Source organism: Tachysurus vachellii, chromosome 20 (assembly GCF_030014155.1).
Source record: "Tachysurus vachellii isolate PV-2020 chromosome 20, HZAU_Pvac_v1, whole genome shotgun sequence".
Lineage (NCBI taxonomy): Eukaryota > Metazoa > Chordata > Actinopteri > Siluriformes > Bagridae > Tachysurus > Tachysurus vachellii.
The window spans coordinates 16,094,308-16,116,291 of record NC_083479.1 but is presented as its reverse complement, the minus strand read 5'-3'; the positions used below and the strand labels follow the sequence as shown (position 1 = coordinate 16,116,291).

General features: G+C 36.6%; 3 protein-coding genes and 1 long non-coding RNA gene across 4 annotated transcripts; 1 reads left to right on the top strand and 3 right to left on the bottom strand.

The window, feature by feature from the left end:
- Nucleotides 1–411: 411 nt before the first annotated feature.
- LOC132862980 (uncharacterized) lies at nt 412–2,115 on the bottom strand. The gene is made up of 3 exons (XM_060895438.1): nt 2,011–2,115; nt 1,832–1,898; nt 412–1,714 (listed from the first exon to the last, which is right to left on the bottom strand). The coding sequence occupies exons 2-3, from the start codon at nt 1,889–1,891 to the stop codon at nt 1,172–1,174; spliced, it is 603 nt and encodes a 200-aa protein (XP_060751421.1). The 5' UTR covers nt 1,892–1,898; nt 2,011–2,115; the 3' UTR covers nt 412–1,171.
- Nucleotides 2,116–7,564: 5,449 nt separating this feature from the next.
- Nucleotides 7,565–12,250, bottom strand: parm1 (prostate androgen-regulated mucin-like protein 1). Its single transcript, XM_060895436.1, has 4 exons — nt 12,140–12,250; nt 9,157–9,912; nt 8,682–8,760; nt 7,565–8,417 (listed from the first exon to the last, which is right to left on the bottom strand). Exons 1-4 carry the CDS (start codon nt 12,165–12,167, stop codon nt 8,345–8,347), a joined length of 936 nt encoding a protein of 311 aa, XP_060751419.1. The 5' UTR covers nt 12,168–12,250; the 3' UTR covers nt 7,565–8,344.
- A 3,571-nt stretch (nt 12,251–15,821) lies between these two features.
- On the top strand, nt 15,822–17,498 carry LOC132862977 (claudin-23-like). The gene has a single exon (XM_060895435.1). It carries the CDS (start codon nt 15,897–15,899, stop codon nt 16,707–16,709), a length of 813 nt encoding a protein of 270 aa, XP_060751418.1. The 5' UTR covers nt 15,822–15,896; the 3' UTR covers nt 16,710–17,498.
- A 653-nt stretch (nt 17,499–18,151) lies between these two features.
- Nucleotides 18,152–20,908, bottom strand: LOC132862981 (uncharacterized). Its single transcript, XR_009650081.1, has 4 exons — nt 20,704–20,908; nt 19,909–20,198; nt 19,640–19,750; nt 18,152–18,809 (listed from the first exon to the last, which is right to left on the bottom strand). It is a non-coding gene; the product is annotated as an uncharacterized LOC132862981 (long non-coding RNA).
- Nucleotides 20,909–21,984: the final 1,076 nt, after the last annotated feature.

The following is a 21,984-nucleotide window of genomic DNA, read 5'->3' as shown; positions in this document are numbered from 1 at the left end:
AGGAACAAAAAATCACAAGCCAAGGCTAATTAATCTAGCTTTATTCCTAATCTCTCAAATGCTAGCTAGCATAATGCAAACACCGGTTATACCATCTAGCTGCATGCTAATATCTAGTTATCATAATACAAACTGGTTTGATTACAATAATGGAAATTAGGCCTCATTCTTATTAAAGTTTCGATTTGATCCATACCATAACACTGTCTGATACTTCAAGTGATTAGAAGTTTGAGCAATTAGAAAGTAATTACCGACGAAATTAAGTGAAAGCAAATTTCAAATACAGATTATTAGAAACCTCGCTTAACAATAATAACAGTGTAATTGTGCTTTGCTAAGTGTAATGTTAAATATCTATTTAATAGTTGAGAAACTGAAGTCATAATAATGCGATGGTTTCTGCTTTTCATCCAGATTGATTACAAATTTTAGTTTATTGAAAGATTTTACATGAAATGGAGTCACACATATGATAGTTTTTTTCTGAACCACAGCAGAAATTAGAAAGAGTACAAGTGCAAAAAAAAAATGGCGGTTAAAATATTACAAGTTCAATAATATTATTAACATTTACACACCCAGTAAAGAACTGATCTAAGGAGGAATTGATTTATGTTCATCATTATACTCATCATATAAACTCATTATACTCATATACTCAATAGGCAGTCGGTCTCAAGTCAAAACTTACATTCATTCTGAATAGTAAAGTCTATCTGCATCATGTCAGCTAGTTACCATTTGAAATAATTAAAACAAATGTTTATTTGCGCTTAGGTTTTTGTTTGTTACAAAAACAAAACCTGGTTTTATTACTCATGAAACTTGCTGGGTTATTTTCATTGTGACTTGAGTCATCAACCTCAGTTTTGGTCTAGAACCAAATGCAGGATACATTTGCCAGTTGCTAGACTTCTTTCCGCAATTTTATTTCATGTAACATACAAGATCAAAAGAGCAATGAAAATATTTGAGTCTACCACATGTGTGTAGTGTAGTGCAGTATGTAACCTTTAGTATAATAATGATACTGTAAAAAAATGTATATATAACATAAGGTGCAATAAAACAAAACAAAAAAAATTACATTTTAACCTGCTAGATCAAACAAGCAAATCACTAGTAAATGATCTAAACATTCGTGTGACTTTCCTAAAATTTTAAGTTTTCAGTTTAACAACTGAAAGTTGTCTCCTCTAGGCTCAGTTTCCTTATGCACGGTAAAACATGTGATGTGTCCCTCTGTGAACACTGGAGGTAGTACAGTAACACTGCTCATGGTCTCTGGTTCAGCTGTAACACTGCTCATGGTCTCTGGTTCAGCTGTAACACTGCTCATGGTCTCTGGTTCAGCTGTAACACTGCTCATGGTCTCTGGTTCAGCAGTAACACTGCTCATGGTCTCTGGTTCAGCTGTAACACTGCTCATGGTCTCTGGTTCAGCAGTAACACTGCTCATGGTCTCTGGTTCAGCAGTAACACTGCTCATGGTCTCTGGTTCAGCAGTAACACTGCTCATGGTCTCTGGTTCAGCAGTGGTGAGAAAATCCTCCTCAGATGATGAAGACTGACTGGATCTAGAGTCGCTGCTTCCAAAACCACTAGATTCCCTGGACTCAGACATATCAGATTCAGAAGATGAATCTGAATCACTCTTGTCTGAACTGTTGCAGTTTATTCGCAGACATTTATTTACATTCCATGGATAAAACTGGAAACAGAGCAAAATATGTCACTGACTAAAAATGTCATAGCTATTTGGTTTAATCTGCTTTCAAATTATTAGTAGCACAGATAGTTTAGCAGCTGATTAGCAAACAGAACTTACTGGTCTGGCAAAAACAAAAGCTAAGAGTGACACCAACAGTGCTGTCTTCAACGTCCACATCCTTCAGCTAAAGAAGGTTAACATAACAAATGTTAATAAACATCCTGGTTATATACCGTGTCAGAGGTTTAAAATAAACACAACATTCAAAGAATTTTGATAGTTAAACCAAACGTTACCTTGCTTCAGTGCTCAGTCCACTTATTCCAGTATCTCTTTGTTACTGAGTTGCAAGGGTTTATATACTGATCATCTGTATACAGATCAGGGTGGGTTCTTTTAGGAATCTTCCCAGTCTGATGAATAAGTGATGCTCCGTAAGCTTTGAGCAATATCCTCTGACATCTGGCTCTCGTCAGTGGCCTTACTTAATCTGTCTAATTATAGTGTGGAAATCCAAACATTAGTTTGAATCACTCCTTGTGTTTCAGCTTGGGATGGAACAAGACAAACACCATTTAAACAACTGAAAGAAAACACCCAGGACCTGTCCCTGATTCCTACAGAACCTTAATGTAAAACAATTTGAGAAGATCATTCTCTTGGCAACACCACAGAATACCTAAGAAAAAAATATTACAAGTATCATCCTTCAACAATTTTCATCATTTCATCTGAAATAAACTGCATCGCACCATCTCACTTTCTGCCGAAAGCAGAGTTTGTTCAAATCACTTTTATTTGTATAGCACTTTAACAAGGTATATTGTTACCAAACAGTTTTGCAGTAATATATAAATTCATAATATAAACAATACATTTGTCCCTAATGAGAACGGCAGAGGTGATGGTGGCAAGAAAAATTTCCCTGAGACGATACGAGGAAGAAACCTTGAGAGAAACCAGACTCAAAAGTGAACCCATCCTCATCTGAGTGATGCCGGAAAGTGTGCCCTGCTTCCAGCTTTCTGAATTCAAATGATTTGCCATTTAGTAATATTGAACTGTGATAAAATGAGTGTGTAGCATAGAGAAAACACTAATGTGTTGTCCATTCCCATTCCCATTCCATTGTGAATTTCACCATAGCCCTTATGTTTCCACTCTAACAGCTATACCAGAGCAGACTTGTCTTTAGCCCCACCCCAAAAGCTCTAGTATACAAATGATCAGGAAATTTTCCACTGTCGTCAGAGCTCACCACAGGTTTCTGCGTCTTCCAGCCTGAAGTTGTCATCCACCATTGCTCATATGTTTGGATACTTTTTAATGTTCGTGACATCAAATGACAGCAGGTCTGTTATTACAGTATGTTACCAAATTCTAGACTATAATGAGCCAAAAGTATCAAGGTAATGCTCACGAATGGTGGTCATTTTTAAAAACCCAAGCAGATAGGAGAAATTCTAGAATATGCAGAAGTGTGACAAATTAAAGGCTGCCACAAGCAACACCAATGCAGCTGGCATATACTTCGACATGTATAGAAGTATGGATTATGGGCTGTAGTAGAAGGATGAAAATGGAGCCCTTGTACCTTGTGAATGGGGCTAGGTCATTCAGAAAATGATGACGCCCATCAAAATAGAAATACTTCTATTTAAAAATGATTTAAATAGTGATTTACAGAAGCAAAAGCATGGCAGCAAACCAAGCATATCAGAGCATCGGGTTTTTCCACACGAGACCAAAGGATATGAGATCATAACAATAATAGGGATAATACGGATGAGTATACAGATGAGTATACGGATGAGTATATGGATTTGGAGCAAAATTGATTACAGGCAGTGAAAGCAGTAAACATCAGTGAGACATCAGAGTCCTAATGGTGGTGTAGAGTTCAGTAGGACGATGGTTATAGTGAAAAATCTGGCCCTGAACCTGCTGGTTCTGGTGTGAATGGCTTGGTATCTTCTCCTGGATGAAAGGAGATTGAACGGTTTGTAATGATTGCATACTTACATGAACAAAAAAAAATATTAATACAAACTAATGCCTGGGGGGCACGGTGGCTTAGTGGTTAGCACGTTCGCCTCACACCTCGAGGGTTGGGGGTTCGATTCCCGCCTCCGCCTTGTGTGTGTGGAGTTTGCATGTTCTCCCCGTGCCTCGGGGGTTTCCTCCGGGTACTCCGGTTTCCTCCCCCGGTCCAAAGACATGCATGGTAGGTTGATTGGCATCTCTGGAAAATTGTCTGTAGTGTTTGATTGCGTGAGTGAATGAGAGTGTGTGTGTGTCCTGCGATGGGTTGGCACTCCATCCAGGGTGTATCCTGCCTCAATGCCCGATGACGCCTGAGATAGGCACAGGCTCCCCGTGACCCGAGATATTTCGGATAAGCGGTAGAAAACGAATGAATGAATGAAACTAATGCCTACATGACTGTCATTACTGTTTATTGAGCATCTTTGTAATTGTTGCATATTCTTCTGCACAACCAAAGAGAGAAAGTGTGTGTGAAATGACCAGCATAAGAAACAGTTTATTATTTAAATTTGATTTCACAAGGTGCTTCCTAATTTAATGGCCATTTAAAGTCCCTGGTTTGATCCTGAGCCTTTGATACAGTTTGTGCAGAGTTTTTTGTGTTTTTCCTCTTAGATTTTTAGATTTCCTGATATCATAATATCCTGATAGCATTTTTACTTGTGTGTGTGTGTGTGTGTGTGCGCGTTTCAACACTGCCACCTATTGTAACCAGCCTGCTAGTGAAAAACACTAACCCAGTAGTGACTCTGAGGACACAGCAGCTCCAATGCACTATCAATACTGCAGCATATTTAGATTAAAGATTATGTTATAATTTCTGATGCTTTAGTGACTTTTTACCATCTATAATTTCACTGTGATAATAGATAAACAATAATTACTAGAAATGACCATTCTTTTACCATTATTCACATGACAATTTAGATTTTTTGCATTTTTAAATGACTTTCAAAACAATAATGCAAACCAAACTGCTCATAGACACAAATTAATCTTGCTAAATAGTGGGGATGTTAAAACTTTGAATTTTCTTTTAAATAGCTCCTTGGCCATAATTCTGTTTGTTTAGTTGTTTTCTCTAACAAACTCTAGGCCTTTCCAGGAATAGGTGTATTTATACCGGGAACATGTGACAGTTTAATAGTACACCAGTGAACTCCATTCAACTAATTATATGACTACTGATGGCACTAATTATAGGATCACTACACAAATGTGATCCAAAATGAACGCGTACTAACACTCAAAGGTCACTCAGGGTCCAGAAATATGGTGTACGCAGCTATACTTATTTGCTGCTATTTTAATTGATGCTACACTGCTCAATATTTTACAGTATAAGACCATGTTCTGTGGATTTATTGTCCTGTGGATTTATTGTCCTCACCTCATGCTGTTTTGCATTTTAATCTGTTCTCACACACTGTTATGTGTTGCATCATGGTGCTAGAGCAATGGCGTTTTGTTCCAGCGTATGCAAACTACATAAAGGAAAGGCAATAAAAAATTAACTTGACTTTATTTTGCAACAGAATTTAACTAGGGGTTTTACGGTGTAAAATTGTATAGTGTTACAACCTGTAAAACTATACAATATGGAAAAGCGCAAGGGGGTAAATATTTATGCAAGACACTATGTCACTGCAGTAGGCAACCAAATTGACACTAAAAACCTTCTGATATTTTTTGTGCCCCTTTTCTAATATGATAATAATCTTCTTGCTGCATTTAATCATGCCTATTAAAATTGTCATTACTTCCACCCTGGATTTTCTTTATGGGCCATTTTCCATCATTTTCTATTTTCCATTTTATAAATTTAGCAAATTCTTGTAGTTCTAAACTACATTTAACCTTTGTTTTAAAATCATTAGACAGATAATAATCATATTGTGTATGCAGCTGACTGAAGTTGGAGCTTTTCCCGATCTTCTGTGAATGTTTAAACTGCATTATTTCATACTCACTGACAACCTTTAATGAGTAACCTTTACACTGGCATTTTGATATACAGTATTTTGTTGAGCAGAAGAGGAACAAATAACCCACTTAAAAAGGAACTGGTGACATCTCTTGGTTAAACATGGTTACTGAATTTACAGGAAGTTGGATAGATTTTTGGTTATGCTCCACACTGAACATACTGCACATTTCTTCCCAGTTTCTCTTTTCACAAAATGAATCAGTGCCAAACTTGTCAGAGTAGCGAGATGAGCATGATGGTAGAGGAAGAACAACCAACTGTGTCATCATTATGGTTATCAGGCCCTCTCTCTTCAGCACCCACTCATTAGCTCTTACCCACTTCAGCATCCTTTCATTAGCTCTTTGTGTGAGCTGCAAAATCAAACAAGAGCCCTTTATCAACGTCATGCACCTTTCAGTGGGCGACATTCTCTGATTATGAAAACAAACCAATTATAGAAAAAAACTGAATTTAAAACACAACTGAACACCTACATTGTGGAAAGGAACTGTGTTTCTATCTGACACTTTTTCCAACCCAAATAGGTGACAACACCGCAGAAATGAATATGACGTTCTCTGTTCATTCATTCATTCGTCCATTCATTCATTTTTCCGAGTAGGGTCACAGTGGATCTGGAGTTTATCTTGGAATGGGATGCCAGTACATCACAGGGCTCTATGCACATACATACACATACATTAACACTCACATGCATATCTAGAAGCTGGGAGAAAACCCACAGGGACACATGGAGAACCAGCTTAGAAACTCACATATATACAGAAACTGGAAATGAGAGGTGGCCTGCTTCACCTCCACATTGCCACATCCTGTGTTTCATACAGGAAATGCATGTCAAGGCTACAGACATTAGTTCAAACAGATTAACATACTTAATGAATTACAGTCTTGCTTTATAGTCTAATGTCCCAAGTGATGTTTTAGTATTGATCAGATGAGAATAGAAATACATATGGATACATACAGCCTTCAAAAACCTGAGAAAAATGCTGCTGAATTCTTACAGACAAAAAACTTTAGCCAAAATTGCATTTTTTTACTTTACAAAAAAAAATTTTTTTTCTTATTTTTTAACCTTGTGTTAGGCGTCTGCTTTTATACAGATCATGTTGGTTAAAGAGCCAGTTTTACAAGCATGGTGGTAAAACCTTGCTAGCTAAGTGATTAGCACACAGTAAATGTCAGGTTTTGTTCCAAGTTGCTGGAGAGCAATCAGTCATAGTGAAACATAGTAAACCTAAAATGCTACTTGTATTTGAGATACAGTACATGCAAACACATTTCAATTCAAATGTCAAAATGTTAGCATGTGAAGGACTTTCCCAGGCTACCCCATATATATTGGCACATTTTCTGACATATTTTCAGCTGCAAGGTCCTGTTGATGTGATTGTGATCTAACTCGTAACCCAAAATGAGGTCAAAACGCAAACAGGAAGTAAACATGGCAATGTGGAAACACAGGAAACACTACAGCTTAGTTTAAACATTAACAATTAGTTTTAACATATTTTAACACTTCATCTCAACTAAATGTGGAGTATTTCTTCTCTTAATATACTAAGATTATGCAGTAATATAACGTTCAACATCATGTCAAACAGTCAGATGTTGTGATTCCATCTCTTCCTGTACTTAATGCTTTATTTGGGCCCTAATTACAGCCTTGACCATTTCCATGTGTAATTGCATGCTACCCCTTAATACCTATTATTATATTGACAAGCAAATAAAACTCTGATCTGTTCATTATTATAATAGCATAAAAAGAATTCTCAAATGAATCTAAAATAACAGACAACAGACAGTCGGAATGTTGGGTAAAAATATATAATAAAACAATGACAGGAAAAGTCCGGTAAATTAATAAGCTACAGACAATTTATTCAAAGTAACATATCACAAATATGAAAACATTAAAATACAGATAAAATAATGATTGGAAATGGACAATATGGCCACACAATCCTACTGTACTTGTCAGCATATGCGTAACAGTTTTTTGTTTTTTTAAGGTTTGCTACCAGAAAAATGGTGGTACAACATTAAATTCAATTACAACATTTACAAATAGGTCAAAGGGACAAAACAAACTATAATCCAAATGGTGAAAAGGTCTTGGGACTTTTCCAGTATTTATATCTGGTATACTTATATTGTATTTTATTATATATATTCCTTTCATGTATATAATCATTATTCAAAATCCTTTTCAGTTGAACTACTGGAAACCAAAACAATTCCTCCTTAAAAAATTAAACCATGTTTGTAAATGTTCAAAATGATTTATAAATTATTATTAAAGATATAACAGAAACAATATATATCATTTCACAGAACAGGCATATGGCTATCTATCTATCATTTAATATTTAACAATTTAAGTGCATATATTATCATCTGTCACATAAATGTCTCATTTATAAGACCATCAGATTTTGTTTAATTTGTTCTGGTTTCAGATCATACTTTCCCTGAAAGAGCAGATCATTAGTCACTGTCGACATGTTCAAAGCCATGGCAGGCCTCCAAAGGTCCAAATCCTTTCCCTCTGAAAAAGGTCAATACTAGAACTTTTTCTGAAGTGGCACTTAGCCATCGAACATGGGGTTGAAGAAATTGCCATGTTCTGTGTCATCCAAGAGACGGCCATAGGAAGGGCGCCTGTCACACACACACACACACACACACACACACACACGCACACACGCACACGCACACACACACATAGGCACCGCAGGTAAATCAATGACTTTATTACCCAGTTATACCCATATACAGTACCAAGCCTTGATTTTATGAGAACTGAATATAAAAAAATGTAATCGAAACAACACTACAGTAATTAGTTAAGTCAAGACTACACCATATCACACCTAATCCTTTAATTATCTCACCATTCAGGTTGAAACCACTTTATGTACTTACTTTATTTTGAAGTAATATACTCCACCCAATAAAAATATCACAAGGACGATGAAACCAATGACGATGGCGGCGACGCTCACTGTGGAGGAAGCACAGTCTTTTAAAATGGTGAGCATTACTGCCATTAATACACATTGTTCATTTACCAGTTAACCTTTTTAATACATGAATTACAATAGAATTTATGTATTATGTACAATAAAACTACCTGTAGGATATGTATTTATTTTTTGTGTGCGTATTATATTTAACACATATGTAAATAATTTTATACCACTCAAATCTGATTAGTCAGATGATGTTTATTTATTTAATTTGGTAATAAATTAATTCTATTCAACTTCTGAGATCATAAAATCTGACTAAATGAACTGATGAACAGAACTGCCACATTTAAATGTGAATTTTACTTCTTTGACAAAGTTACTGTTTCTCTGATTTGCTCTGAAGTTGAGCGATCTAAAATATGTCTTACCTGAACTCAATGCCTTGACAGGACTGGCACTGTTTGAGACTTTTGTTGTACTGGGCTTCACTGTGGATGATACTGGTTTTCTTGTCAAACGTGATTGTGTTGGCCGCAGAATGGTTGTAGTGGAGAACTGGGGTTTCACTGAAGAAGTGATGGATGTTAAACTAGAATTCGCTTTTGATGTAGCTGAATGAATAGATGATGTTGAGGGAAAGGTAGGGGCTGTTGTTGGCATGATGGAGGTGGCATTAGTGGTGGTGTTGGTGGCAGCTGTGGTGGTGGTAATGGTGGTAATGGTGCTGATGGTGGTGGCAGCAGTGTTGGTGGTGGCGTTGGTGGTATCTGTGGTAATGATGGTGGTGGTTTTGGTGGCAGCTGTGGTGGTGTTGGTGACAGCTGAGGCAGTGGTGTTGGTGGTGGTGTTAGTGGCATCTGTGATAGTGATGGCGGGGGTTTCAGTGGCATTTGTGATGGTGGTGTTGATAGCAGTGTTGGTGGCAACTGTGGTCGTATTGGTAGCAGTGTTGGTGGCAGCTGTGGTCGTATTGGTAGCAGTGTTGGTGGCAGCTGTGGTCGTATTGGTAGAAGTGTTGGTGGCAGATGTGGTGGTTGTGTTGTTGGACGTGTCCTTCGACGTGTTTGTACTTATATCCTGTGCCATGACGTTTATGGTTTGCTTGTAGGTAGAAGTTAAAGTTTTTTCAGTGGTGGATGCAGCTGCTGACTGGTCTTCAGCACATCCCAAACTTAGCATCACACCTTTATACAGTAGATGGAGATCATTAAGGTTACAGTTAAAACGCAATTTTTATGGATTACTCACTTACAGCAGACTTTTATTATGTCACCCTGTATGAGAGGATCCCAGTAACATTTTGGCTAAATGTAACCCGATATAGTGTGTTCTACATATCTGATAATGATTACTAGATTCTCTAAATGAAGACATAAATACTACAGTACCATGATTCACTTACTGTCTGTGCACCATATTTCTAGCTGTCCTAAGGGTTTTGCATCATCCTATGGCCTTGGAATAGTAGCTTTTATTTAAATGGCATATCAGCACTAACACACTGATGTTTCAATTAAAAATTTCTAGAACTGAATGTAGATGAAATGGTGAACATGTTACGTTATGCACTATAGCTGCTAATCGTAACTCATATGGAAAAAATTCTTTAAAGCTAGGAAAATAGAAAAGGTTTGTGGACACCCATATGACTATCACACCCATATTTAGGTCGTCCACAAACTGTTGCCACAAATTGGAAACACACAACTGTATTCATTAAAGCAGCATTACATTTTCTCTTCACTGAAACTAAAAGGCCCAAAAAAGTTCCAACATGGCAATGATCCTGTGCACAAAGCAAACTCCATGAAGACATGGTTTGTAATGTTTGGAGTGCCAGAGCTGCACAGAAGCCTGCACAAAGCCCTGACCTCAAGCCCGCTTGAACACCTTTGGGATGAATGTTACAGCCAACTGCACCCCAGGCCTCCTCACCCAACACCCTCACCACCTGATTTCACTAATGCGCTTGTGGTTGAATGGTGAAATGCCAAAAAACACTGTCCAAAATCTAGTGTTAAGCCTTTCCAGAAGAGTGGTCATTAAGGGTTGAGGTTATTATAACAAAAAGGAAGACTGAATCCAGAATGAGATAATAAACAAACAAACAAACAAACAAACAAATAAATAAATAGCATATTGTGTTATGATCAGGTAGTCAGGTATAAAAGCAAAATTGTGACAAAACATGTACAGTATAGCCTAAACATGGCTTACCACCTTGAAGGATGCTGTTTATATCTATAGTTCTCAAAGTGGGATTTATGAAACATCCTGGTGTGATACCCAAAGGTTATTATATCAGGCTAATGCTAATTACCTGGTAAACTGCACAGGTTGTCACAAAATCGATAACTTAGAAACTAGTAGAATTAATGTCAGCTTAAATTTAACTGCAATTTTAATAAAATCAGTGTTACTCTGATACGAAAGTTTTATATCTGCATTCTGACATGGTGGAATTTCAGTAATAACTCCAATATGGCTCCAAAAAATAAAAATAATTGTGCGTTTTGTTGCAGAATGTGCCAGAAAATTCAGAGAGAGGATTATGTTAATAGATTTAGGGTGAATATTGGTATAAATGGGCCACTTAAGTTTGATCCTGTATATACAGTACACATGATGGAAATTTCTAAGTGAGTTCATCATTGGGTGAGTTTCTTATTATATGTCATTTTTTGTTTGGTTAAATATAGTTTACGACTAAATTACTTGGTGAAACGATCCAATATCTAGACTCACTCGATGATTGACCTGGTGGCTCACATTATAAAAGACACACTTTGTAAATGGCCTATAGTTTGTTGTTGTCGTTCTTGTTGTTATTAGGTTAAATACGTTTATAAAAATGTTTTATATTAGGGTATATTATGAGCAAAATAAATCCAAATGAAATATGTTCATTAAACGACTTGCATCTGTCCTGATTTCAGACAAAACTGACATTAAGGTTTTACAGTTAAACAAAAAGACATGAATATAGACAGAAAGTGAAACCAGAAGTGAAAATAAACACACACATATATATAGTTTGGTATGAAGACACAGAATGTAAACTTTACAAAAAGATGACATTAGGATCATAATAAACAGAGACAGGAAGTCAATATTTTCAAGTGTCCCACATTAACAACACACACACTAATTTGTACCAGATCACATAGGGATGGTTTACTAATATGACAACCTCAATTACCATTCACAATGTTATTTGGGTTTATTTTTATTTATATAATAACAACCTTTATTAGTCATTTATATAATAAACACCTTTGCTTTGAATATCGAGTCTAACGTTTGTAATTACTCATTAAACTCCAAACTGTAACGTTCTTAGAGACAACTTCACACCACAAAGATTTCTGTATAACTAATATTTAGTCGTTAGACAGAAACATGTTAGCTTACCTGCTACGACAACAAAAACGACGTTCATTTTTTTCTGGTTTCTTTCTCGCGCGTGTGTGATGCGTGTGTGATGTTGAGCTCGTGCGTTTGACTGAACCTCGCGCGCACACATGAAGGAGGAAACCGTTAGTGACGCAATAGTTAAGTCGCTGTTCCTGTTAACGCCTGTTTTCTCTTTTTTACACGCCTTTTGTCGTGAAAACAGGTCTTTATCAGTGGGCTAGCAGCCACAAGTGTGCAGATTTGGTACCATTAGCACCTTTTTCACTTTTAAAGCTTTTATATATATATATATATATGATGTTTTACTCTAAAAAAGAATTATGGTCCATTGATAGATAGATAGATAGATAGATAGATAGATAGATAGATAGATAGATAGATAGATAGATAGATAGATGGTGGAAAACCTTCCCAGAAGAGTAAACATTCTTATAAAAGCAAAGAGGAACAGAATTTGGAATGCACATACAGTAAAAAAAAAAAAAAAGCACGTACAGTATAAGTGTGATAGTCAGGTGTCCACATACTTTTACCATACCATATCAAGTCAAGTTAAGTCAAGAAGCTTTTATTGTCATTTCAACCATATATAGGACTTAAAGTAAGTTGTCCTAGCCACATAAAGTGCATCGTGTGCAACCTAGTGCAAACAGTGCAAGACAAAAGACTGCAAACAGACAAATACAAAACACTACAGGACAAATACACAAAATAGTGCAACCAGTGTGCATTCTGTATATTGTACGGTACATTGTGAAAAAAATAGAGGGTTTGTAAACTTTGTTCAATAATAGATGGTGGTAAACAAGAGACGTCACTGTTGCCTGTCTTCAAAACTTGAGAACCCTGTATAAATGCTGATAAATTAACACATTTAAGAGAGATGATGAGTTTTATCTGCTAAACTGATTTCATTTTATAGCAATCAGTATTGGACTTAGTGTAATGTGGCCTGTCCCATAAGCTGAATTTGATCATTTTAATTCCCATTCCCCACAGTTTATTAGGAATATGCTATCAGAATGGTGAAATTCTTTACTGTATATACAAACATAGACATCTTTTGCATAGTTAGTATATGATAAATCATAAAAAAAATTATTTTGTATTAAACCCAAATGTCTAAACATATCACCTTTTGCGTTTTTAGCAATTGTAGAATAAAAATTTAACTTTCAAATACAATATGTTGTGTTGTGTGGCTTTGATATGTGCCATCAATCACCACAAGATGGAGACAAAGCAAAATGTTTGAGCAGCCAGTGTCGTATTGTACTCAGTTCATCAGATACCAGTTTATGGCTTTTCCTAGACTATATTTTAAATCAAGATGTTCATGTTATATATGCTGTGAGAAATTCTGCTCTGGACTTACCTGAGTATTGGAAGTAATAAAATGTAAAGGATTAAAGCAAGATAAATGTACTTATAATCAGGAAGTAAATAAAAGAAAGTCAGAAATAACTATGTACACATTTATGAAAACACAGCTAAGGAAAGAAAATGTAATTAATTAATGGTGTATAAATGTGTATCTTTTGTTTAAAGACAACTTTGGGCATTGATTTTGCCTAAAAATAAGTCTGATGATAAAAACATTCTGTTTACTTTTACTTTGAAACAATATGCATATTCATTTAAAGAGCAGAGATGTCTAGAGCTGACAGTGTTATTTTGATGAGCAGGAATCTTGATGAAATGATATCCGTTGGTTTCAAGGCACCTTGTAGACATTCCTTTCCTCTTCCTCTGTACTGTGTCTGTGCTCAAATAATATTCATATCATCAATCATAGAACTGTAAAATACATATTCTATACTATTTTATTTCATTCTTTTATAGCACTTTTTAGGTTCTGATGCTGCTGAAATGTGATGAAAATTGCTGTGCTAAACAAATTTGTGAATTTAACTTGATTATGTCTTAATATGTCATCAGATTTGTTCAGCACCAACTTTGTTTCTTGCCATAACAGGAAATAGACAGTGGTGACAATTTTTTGTTGTACTAAGCTTTACAGGGAATCTAACATACATTTTGATTTCATTGCTTAGTTATTGTTCAAATGTGAAACAATATTGTTGTGGTAACTTGGCAGAATTTGTTGTGTCAGTAAAATCCCCCTAAAATAAACACTAAATCTATGGAGGATGCATGTAAAGGAACTTCAGCGTTTTTTTTCTCAGACAGTCAGATTACAAGGAGTGTCCCATGAAGAAGCAAAGTACTTTGAACTATACAAAGAATCCATAGAGAAACTTTACTTGTGTAGCTAATTATCAGGTGTTGTTGAAACTACCAATCTATTTTAGAGCACAGGAATGTTTTAATATTTACATTTTAAAACTGCTCGACTGGTCCAACCATCTCTCAGGGTAACAGGTAGGTATACCTCGAAACTCTTTTTATGTTCAGGCACTGATGTGATGAAATGAAATTCAATTCAATTCAAGTCAAATTTATTTATAAGATTAATATTAGATATATTTAAATGTGTTTGTATTCATAACCAATGAGCAAGTCTGAGGTGACTCAGCTGACTGTGGGGAGGAAAAACTCCCTTGAACGATAAAGGAAGAAACCATGAGAGGAAACAGACTCAAAGGGGAACCTCATCCTCATTTGGGTGACACTGGAGGGTGCGATTATAAATATACAGTCTGATAAATGTTGTATTGATGAGGAGATTGTTGACCTCAAAGACCACTTGGAGTTGGCATCTCATCTTTAGTATAGCAATCTTGATCCAGAGTCTAACTGAAGCCGGTCAATCTATAGATGCCTCATGATCCTCACAGAGACAGATGTCCGAACAGTTGAGTCACAGATTCTCTTCAAAAGACGGGTGAAGACTTACCTCTGCCGAAACACTTAAACTAGGGCTTATGTAAAATAAAAAATTATAAATAAAAATATATATATAAAAAAACTCCCAACAGAGTTTTAAGTTGATGGTATCCTAAGTTTGTCACCTTTTGCACCCTTTGTAGGTCGCTTTGCTTAAGGGCGTCTGCCAAATGGTATAAATTTAAATATAAATGTAAATAGTGTCACGTGCTTCTTGTGTTCATATACTGTATGTGTGCAGCTCAACACTAACATGTGGGCTTTCCCCACAATGTTGCCACAAAGAAGGTCTTTGCATGATGTATTAAAAATGTTCTTTTTCCATACATTATAGGTTCTTAACAAAACCTGTTACTGCATGACAATGCTCCTGTGCACAAAGCAAGGTCCATGAAGTCATGTTATGAAAGAGGTGGAGTGGATAAACTTGAGTGGCCTGAATTCAGAGCCCAGAACTCAATCCCTCTGAAACCTCAGGGATGATTTGCTTTTGTAGGTGAATGAGCACAAATCAACAAACACATATTAAGTGGCCACATTGTTTTTTTTATGTATATATATATATAGTGTTTGTTGCTAAATTATCTTAGAATTTAATAATGTTCCACGCGCAAAAGTACATCAAATTTTTTAGCTCCAGGGGAAAACGTTCAAATCCTGTAATACAAGTTGAAACGTTGAAACTTATGTAAATTCTTTTCAAGGCATGCAGCGTTTTACGAAACTTCCCTATCAGAGCACTGCACTGTACCGCAGGGCTATTGATGTCAAGCATGAATGGAAGGATCCACCCTCAGTTTCACTCTCGCGTCACCTGTTTATAAGCCAAAGTGCGAGTGTTTGGAGCCAAAGTTGTGCGAAAGAGAACGAGGAGACGAGGGAATCGTCGCGTCTTTCCAACTCCACAATGAGGACACCAGGGATCTTGATATTCGGACTGGTGCTTGCGCCCTGCGGATGGATCCTGAACCTGACGAGCACAGTTGCGCCCAACTGGCGTCAGCTCTATAACGTCGCCAACCAGGCTGTGGACGTAGTGATCAACCAGGGCATCTGGGACATCTGCCAGAGCTCCACCATATCCACTTCTATTACCTGCAACCTGCGAGGCAACGATCAAACATATTTTAACAACCAGATTATTCCCGTGGCAGAGGGATTGATGATCGCGTCGTTGATCGTTACTGCAATCGGTCTTGCCGTGTTGACGCCGGCCACGCGCTGCTGGACTGACCGGCGTCCGCGATGGGTCCTCGCCGGTATTGGCGGCATTTTGATTTTCTGCTCAGGTGTGCTCACGATCATCCCTATCTCGTGGTACACGTATAAGCTTACCAGCCTCAACACTACTACAACATTTTCCAACCCGCAAAACCCAGACATCCGCGTGGGTTATTGCATAGTTCTGGGTTACATCGGTGGTATCATGGAAGTGCTTGGCGGTATTGTCGTATGCGTGGGTTTCTGTCGATGCTGCGGTGGACAAAATCGCGAGGAGCCGCCGAAACCAGCGCGGGCGCCCCGTTACAGCTCTCGTGCGCCTAATCCCGTTCCATATCCGCGCAGCAACATACCCAGGAGCGCAACACCGAGCAGCTCGAGCGTAGCGAATTCCCGATATTCTGTGGACGACGAACTCGATTACCCCAGAGCTAAAGCGCAGAGAAAAGGCACAGTGAACCCTGCCTACAACGCAAGACCTTACGACGTGGATTTGTGATGCAGGACCTGATTGACTTTATCTTTCTCAACCATATGGAGCACACAAAAGCTTCTTATGGGCTGTTTTACTACTAATAAGCGTCGGTCATATAGAGATATATAAAGTTTAAAGGTTCGATTGGTTATTTAACACGTGCAAACATCAGGAATGTAGGTTATATAAGCTATGGAATATCTTTTCTCTTTCTATCCATTTAGAAGTTTACCCATTACCCAAAGGTATCCAGATACAGAAGGATGATCTCAGTTGATATTATATTAAATCATATGTCTAGAACTAGCTTTAATCTCATATCCTGACATGATACCGGACTTGAACATGAACACAATGTGAAGTCGCCCCAGTCTCTTGGAGAAATAACTTCTTATGAAGGATGAATCTCTTCTTACTGTGAATAAAACTTTGCTCAAATGTTACATTACTCTGAATATCACATGTTTATCAATACAGTGAAGTCTGTAATCCAGTATATTAACACTATTGCTGAGGGGAAATGTGATTTTACTTTATACATCTACTTTGGTTATGTGCCAGATTGAGTGGGAACATCTGACAGACTTGGGTCTGTTTTTGCTTGTTGTAGGTTTTTTTTTTCTGAGAAAATCTTTTACCTGTCATGTGTCAGAAGTAAACAGTTGTTTGTGTAATTATATGATGGCACTGGACACAAGTAAACACTTAGTATTTAAATGCTTGAAGCTTTAACTTTTGTAAATATTGTAGATAATGTGTTGAATTTGGGACCTGAGCACTGTGGATTAATAATTAAAAAATCAGTTATTAATACGTCTGTTGTCAATGAAACGTCATTTGAGATTGTTTTGTTTCTAGTTTGAATTTTGGTTTCAGGGACCAATTAATGTATAAGAGACTAGCTTAAGTAAAACTAGCTCTTGAATCAGGTGAGACTGGTCTGTCTGGTCTTGGTGTGGTTTTACTTTAAATACTCAAGCAAGGGTGTTTATAGGGGACAGGAAGAGAGGAAAATTCCTGTTTTGTTTCATGCGTATCAGCATTGATGTGCATATAAAAATATATCAAACTAGGTTGAGTAAAATTAGTTTGAGTAAAACAACCAATTATCTTCTTTTTTCACGGTTTTTGACCCAAAGACTTGTCAGTAACTCATTTGATCATACACTGTACACATAATTACTGCAGGCAAAAATGTTGATATAAACAAAGTAAAGCTGTTTAACATGTTTTAAAGATGTTTTAGCTCTAAGCAGGTTTCCTCTCTAATGAATTAACAGATCATATTCAGTTTTTATTAACACATGCATGACTTATATCCTCATAATCATACACAACAGGATGTGCTGTTAAAGGAAAAACAACTTTATTGTTAATTGTTTTGACTTTAAATTATGTGGTTGATGAAATGAGTGATATTTAATACAAACAAATTCTGAAAATAACTTGAGCATGAGGCACAGAAATCTAACATGCTTTTTATTCAGGTAACAATAAGTGGGCAACAAACAAATTTTAAAAAGACAACCTTGGAACATAAAAATGCCATTAACGATTTTTTCATGGCCGGTTTTTGAAGTGCGAATACAGTGGACCATCTAATTCTAGTGCTTTTGTCAAAAGGCTTAAGTAACATGAAATGTGTTCATCAAAAGTACAAGAGCTACACAAACCACCCAATACACAAATCTGTAAGCTAATCTAATCTAAAATGCTGCATGGTTTCAACTGGCCAGTAGGATTTGAAACTATTTAAAGTCAAACACATTTCAGAAATACTTGACATTTTAAGTAAGATACTGCATAGTCATTGTCTCAGGTACGAGATTGAGAGTGAGATGAGATAGTATCGCTGACATTTCACGTCAAAAAAATCCCACTGAGAACACATTTGGCAAAACAGGAAGGCATGCACAAAATATCAGTCATTACCATTCAGCAAGCTGAGTCTTTCAAGGAGCACCCAAGCACAAGACACCCGTTTTCTTTCCTTTAAAAGCAGAAATGAGGATTTTGTATTAAGCATAAAGGTCCCAAACCTTTAAGGCATGCTTCCAAGCAAACAACGACAATGAGTATTCATCTTCGTTGAAATACTTTAGACATACAAAAACTCCCTTTTTCCTGTGGTGAAAAAAAAAACAAAAACAAAGAGATCAGTCAGAAAAACTTACACTTAAAATAAACTTGCTCAGTACAACAATGCACAAAGTCGAAATCATGAATCATATGGCCTATTCAGTGGCATCAGTTTTACTTGCAGGTAATCGAATAATTCCATCCTATATAGGTGCTACTTGAAGATTTCATGTGTGTCTGAATATTTTATGTCTCTAAATATTCAGGAAAATGGCAAATTAAAATCCCAAACAGTGTTTTTTTTTTTAATATTTACAGGTGGTCAGATTTTTTAAAATGCTGAATATTGTATTGGAAATCCTTTTTGACCATCGCTACGCGTTCTTACCGGAAGTACATACAAAATTAAAATATTTACATGCTACAAGCCAAATATTTTTACGTTAGGGCTAGGGGAAATAAAACATATCTAAGCACTCGCCTGATCATCAAGAAATTATTTCCATCCCAGCTATTGCAAAGTGAGCAAGAGAGCATAATTCACCCTGCTCTTGGGGTGGGAATGATCTGCTACCATCTTTAATGCTGATTATAATGGATGGGAAAAACAGCTAAATAAAATGCATATTCAACTACAACAATGACATCTACAGAATTTATACAGATTAAACAAATCTTGAATTATATGTATTCATAATATCGGTTTATTCTGATTGTATGATTCCAGGTGTGATTCCAATTTCTAGGTTTGTAGAAAAAAAACCTTAAGACTCACTCATTCTGTTCACATCTAGCTGTCCAGATGCATGTTTTATTCAACAGGGGATATGAAAATAGTTTGTTACAGAAATCATTGCAAAATAAGTTAAAAATACCTTTTATTGGTGTTTTATCTTGTGTTGGAGTGAAGTGGTCACAAACCTATTTTTGTGTGAGATAAATTTCCATTGTTTTTCAAGGCCTCCTTTTCCTCATTAGTTTTTTCCCTAGGAAGACAGTTAAAAGTGAAAGTTGACACCAGTAAATGTTCCCACGCTTTGAAATGAAAGTGAATTAATGCACTTGATTAAAAAAAAAGTTCAGATTTGTACTTTTGAGATCTGTAGTCAGACAAAGTAAAAGAAAGACACTGCAGAGATCTTACCATATACGTTCCCTTCTCCTTTGCTGGACAAATGCTAGAGCAAATGCCAGGATAATAAAGGCAACAATGAAACCCAGGACTCCCAGTGTGAGAGGGATGGCTAGTCCTTCATTGACCGTTTCTTGGCACGCGTCTCCTCTGTAGCCCAGCATACACTTACAAACCTGCAATCCGTTCCGAATTACACAATCACCAACATTATTACAGCGCTGAGCCCTGCATGTCAACAAGTTCTGACTCAGAGCTCCATCATCCAACAGGTTGTTGGAAAGATTAGGCATTGTTCAGTTCTGCAAAGACAAAGCCATGTCATTTTATTAAGAATCACATCAATCTTTACATTTCGTGGGTGAGTTGTTGATAATTAATTTGTAAAATATATTACTTTACTTTTTTTTTTTTTTAATTGACATAACGTACAAGTAGTGTATTAAGATAAAATAAATAAATAGAAATCCAGACAACAAGTCTTCTGTCCAGCTCTATTCTCAATTTCCAATCACTTTACATAAAAGTCAAAGATTTTAAACTGATAATATTTGGATTGTTTACAATATTAAAACCAAGTTCTTAGCTACATTGCAACATAAAGTTGGTGTAACTTAATATTTGAACTAGAAAGCAGAACTAGTTAAAAAAAAAAAAAGAGTTCAAACTTTAAAAAATGATCATTTTAAAGATCTTTTTAAGGTGCATGCTGAGAGCAGTAGTCTGGTTCACAAACTTGTAACAAACTGACCTACTAAGCTGCCCCCAGGTATAAACACCACAAACATAATGACCTTGCATACTCACCGTTCCTCAGGTTATTATCCAAACTGTGAGTGTAACTTCCAGGTAGAAGTTTTAAAGTTACAGGTTGTTTTAATGTGTCCACTGAAAATGAGCAATGCTGTGAAACTGTGAAACAATGCTGTGAAATAAACAGGTCAACAAACGAGTTAAGGATTGAATATCCGGGAACAACAGGATGAGTGAAACGTTACCGCACCCTGTTCCACACTCAAGTACATACCTGCAATCACAGGTGAAAAAAAATGCGCGCTCGCACACGCATGCGCACTCGCACAGGCAGGTGGAACTATGAGAGAGAACTAGAAGTAGTTTTACACACGACTCTGTTTAAATACGTTACGTTGATTAAATGTCTAATTAGTAAGATGAGTGTGAGAGTGTTGGGCTAATGAATGTAAGGATGTGGAACCACGTCAAGCAGACTAATTCAAAATTAACATGTTAGCATAAACCTGCTACATGACTACAGGCGATGTTGTTTATCTGCCAAACAAATCCATCTTATTATTCTTATTCTTTACGCTTGTACGTCTAAAACACCTCAAAACAATGCTAAAACCTACTAATTTTACTGATTTTATTACCATCTTACAGATTGACTTCCTTGATTGGATTTTACTGTCTTTAACGACCTTATTTACATTACAAGATTCATGTCCAAATAACATTTGGTATGGGTTTCAACTGCTAGTATAGATGTAAGAGTTATTTCTTATTTGTCTCTTTCCAACAGGTGTGTACTTCAGAGATATTGGTGGTCATGACTTCATATTTTCACATTTATGTACATGTACTATATAGCTATGTATGTAGACAGCTAACTGTTGCAGTTATATGTGCTTGTTGATCATCCTGTTTGAAATGTAGTAGCTATTTGTTGTTGTAATAGCCGCTGTTCTTCTAAAAACTCTTTCGGCAACATATTGCTTCATGGCTGTGGAGATTTGCTCCTGAAGCCACAAGAGCAGCATTAGTGAGAGACCGTGACCTTGAGTGAGGAGGCCTGAGGAACGGTCAGATTTCCAGTTAATCCCAAAAGTGTCATGAGGTCTGATTATTTTCCATGAATGTATTTCTCATTATGATCATGCACCATACACCATTTCGGACACTTCTGCCTTGATTTCACTATCAGCATGATATCTTGTAAATCATAGCCACCTTGATCAGTGATATTAAATGTCATACAATGCAAACCTCCATTTGTCCATTATGTGATGGCAGCAGATACAGAGAGAGATATGGGCACAGTCCTGTACCAGACCCTTATATTAGTTTGTG